The 2,862-nt window shown below is 37.9% G+C and overlaps 1 protein-coding gene across 1 annotated transcript; it reads right to left on the reverse strand.

Annotated features, from left to right (window-relative positions):
- Positions 1-6: 6 nt before the first annotated feature.
- LOC121963695 (uncharacterized protein C1orf112 homolog) lies at positions 7-1,597 on the reverse strand (the record flags this gene model as incomplete). The annotated part of the gene is made up of 6 exons (XM_042513958.1): positions 1,483-1,597; positions 1,294-1,389; positions 1,098-1,211; positions 320-424; positions 143-223; positions 7-63 (listed from the first exon to the last, which is right to left on the reverse strand). Coding segments are annotated over exons 1-6 (498 nt in total), but the record flags the coding sequence as incomplete, so codon positions are not given.
- Between the last annotated feature and the right edge of the window lie 1,265 nt (positions 1,598-2,862).

Consider the following 2,862-nt stretch of genomic DNA (forward strand, 5'->3'; position numbering starts at 1 on the left):
AACTGCCATCTCCAGCTTGAGCCTCTGTAGTCGTGACTCGGCATCTTCCTGTCCATTAACAGTCTGCAACAAAATGTAGACTTGTTTACATCAATCTCCATCTAAGGATGATCTTCATCCCAAAATGTTAGCGTCTCCTTACCTTGCTAAGGTAGTTCACCACTTTCGTCTTGGTCTCTTCTACAGACAAACTCTGGGAAATTACCTCTTCGTGGTTTGTAATCTTGAATACCAAAATGACATTTAAGGTCTTTGACAAGGTATAAACAGTAGGATAACATCTGAAACATTAAAAGCAGCTTTTGAGTGTCTGCTGTACCTCTGCAAACTGAGAAAAGGCCTCCACAGCGTGCTGATGTAGCAGCCAGGATCTGTCAGCTAACAGGACTCCAAACAGGCTACTCAGTCTTGGCAAAATTTGATTCTGAGGAACAAAAAAGTTGGTGTAAAAGAAAATCATACATAATATATTTACGTAGTGGTTTTCAGTATTTCAGCAAATTCAAATGTATCTATACTGAATGATAATTTCTGAACAAATGATTCCTTTAGTTTATATAATGTAAAAAAAAAAAAAAAGACAAATGCACATCTTAAGATGCAAGAACCCAACGAGATGTTTTGAACTTCATACTTGAAAACACAAATCTATTATTGGTAACTTCATGAACAAAGGAAAAAGAGAAAACCAACTACATTGGTTACCAGAAATGATTGGTAACAGGGTTTGCACTTATAGGGGCAGTCAAATTCAGACAATCCTTTTTAATTTTCAAGGATGAAACAGCTTAATCCACAACCATCTACTTCACTGTTAAAAAGCAGAAAAATAACCCAAGTACCTCAAGCCTGCTGTCAAACCAATGGTTTTGTTAATGGGAAGATTACAATTTAAACAGCAGATTAAATTGTAATTGTCTTCAACCTGTTTTTTGTTGTTTTTTTTAACACATTGAATCAGTCTTGAGTCTTGCAGGGTCAAAGATGTTTAGAGAAACCTCCAGTGAGAATAACAATAGAATATTTGTCCTTGAGTGACCTTGGTGCAAGGAACTAAAAGGCAAGAGCCTCATTCGTATTCATCTGGTCATCATTACCTGGCTGTCATGCGGGACAAAGATCTTTCCCAGGGAGGAGAGGAACTCCAGAGCAGCCAGCAGCAGCTGATCTGCACACTTCTGAGACACTAGAGTATCCACACACAGCAGAGCCTGGGATGGACACACACACATGCGCAAATGTCAGCAGACGTTTTCTTCATTAAGCAGATGTTTGATGTGACTGACAGCATACCTGACAAATGACTTGAGGTTCAATGTTTTTCACTAAAATGGCTGATATTGACAGGAGCAGCTGCAGAGTGCGCTGGAGCACCAGGTGCACCTGCACCTGCAGGGTGACACATTACAAGGTTAATAGTTATGCTTTTAAAACACACCTGTTTTGTGTTTATGTGTGTGTTCTTGTGTATTTGGTTCTCACCTGATCCGGACTCATTCGTAACCAGAGCTGTGTGATTATCCTCATTGAAGACAACACACACTGTTCCTCAGGTAATGATTGCCCTCGAACCACCGCTAGGAGGGCTGATAGCACTGTATTCTGGAGACAGGGCGAACTTTTTAAAAACAAACATTTGTGAATATTTTTCATGTCAGTTTTCCCCCCACCCTGTTTCCTGGCATTGTGTTTTCTGGCTTGAATAAATCGCTCTGGCAAAAATTTAAGTGATATCAGCTGGAAAACATGACTGTAAAATACACTGTAAAACACCCTGACGCACAAGATTGTTTTTATCATTGAAGCTGAATGGAAGGACAGGCCATGGCTGTATCAAGACAAAATAAAAATCAAGTACATTTCACAAAATGTCATATCCTAAAACCAACACAACTAACAAATATCGGACAAATTTCTACCTATATTTTAATGATCTAAACCATCTCTACATTGCAAATGGTGGAGTCAAGTTGAGTTGATATGATTTTGACAGCTATATTTCTCAATCTGACATTAAAAAAAATGATTAGTGTTGTAAATTGTTAAATATGCTGTCAACACTGAAATCTTAAAAAAATCCATGCAATGTCAAAAGAACAAGAGACTAGTATGGCCTGCAAGACTTTGAGTTTTTTTGGTTCTCATTTCAATAAACACTGGAATTTAGTCAAACAAAGGAGAAAGGTCACTAATGGTCTTATCTATGCCATCTGTTTTCAACGGGAACAGGCTTATCTTACTTTTAGTATCACTTGTTGTTAATATCCATTCTCTCCTAAGTGCACAAAAACATAAATTATGCGTCAGGCTTGGCCTTGATGTTTGTTCTGCCACTTTTATCTCCCTGCACAGTCATTACATTTTCCTGGCTACCGTCATGGGATAAAATGGACCATAAATGGACATTAACACTCTTTACACGGATCTCACAATTTCGTATAACATCTCCACAGAGTTACATAAATAAATAGTAATCTTTTCCACTTGATCACTTTACAAATGGAATTGCTTGTATCTTTGCAGCCCTATGGCGTCTTCACTTGAGCGCAAAGCAGACATTTAGCCCCCACTTATTCATGAAATGTGGAGTTAAAAACAGAACAAAATCTGACAAATTCGTGATGAACTGAAGTCATAGGGGTCTGCTTTTAACAACAGCAAAACTGTATCAAAATACAGTATTTCTTTATAAACTCTCATATAACTTGTGCGGTATTATCCAAGTCTTATTTATCCAGTTGTATACTCAGATCTTCCCAAAGAGAACTGAACTTAAATTGAAACGTATCTATGCTCTCTTTAAAGCCAGACTCCATTTAGGGAAACAAATATTTTACCTGGCTGAACTTGTGAGCTGCTGGT

The sequence above is a fragment of the Plectropomus leopardus genome, unplaced genomic scaffold, assembly GCF_008729295.1.
Source record: "Plectropomus leopardus isolate mb unplaced genomic scaffold, YSFRI_Pleo_2.0 unplaced_scaffold12142, whole genome shotgun sequence".
Classification (NCBI taxonomy): domain Eukaryota; kingdom Metazoa; phylum Chordata; class Actinopteri; order Perciformes; family Serranidae; genus Plectropomus; species Plectropomus leopardus.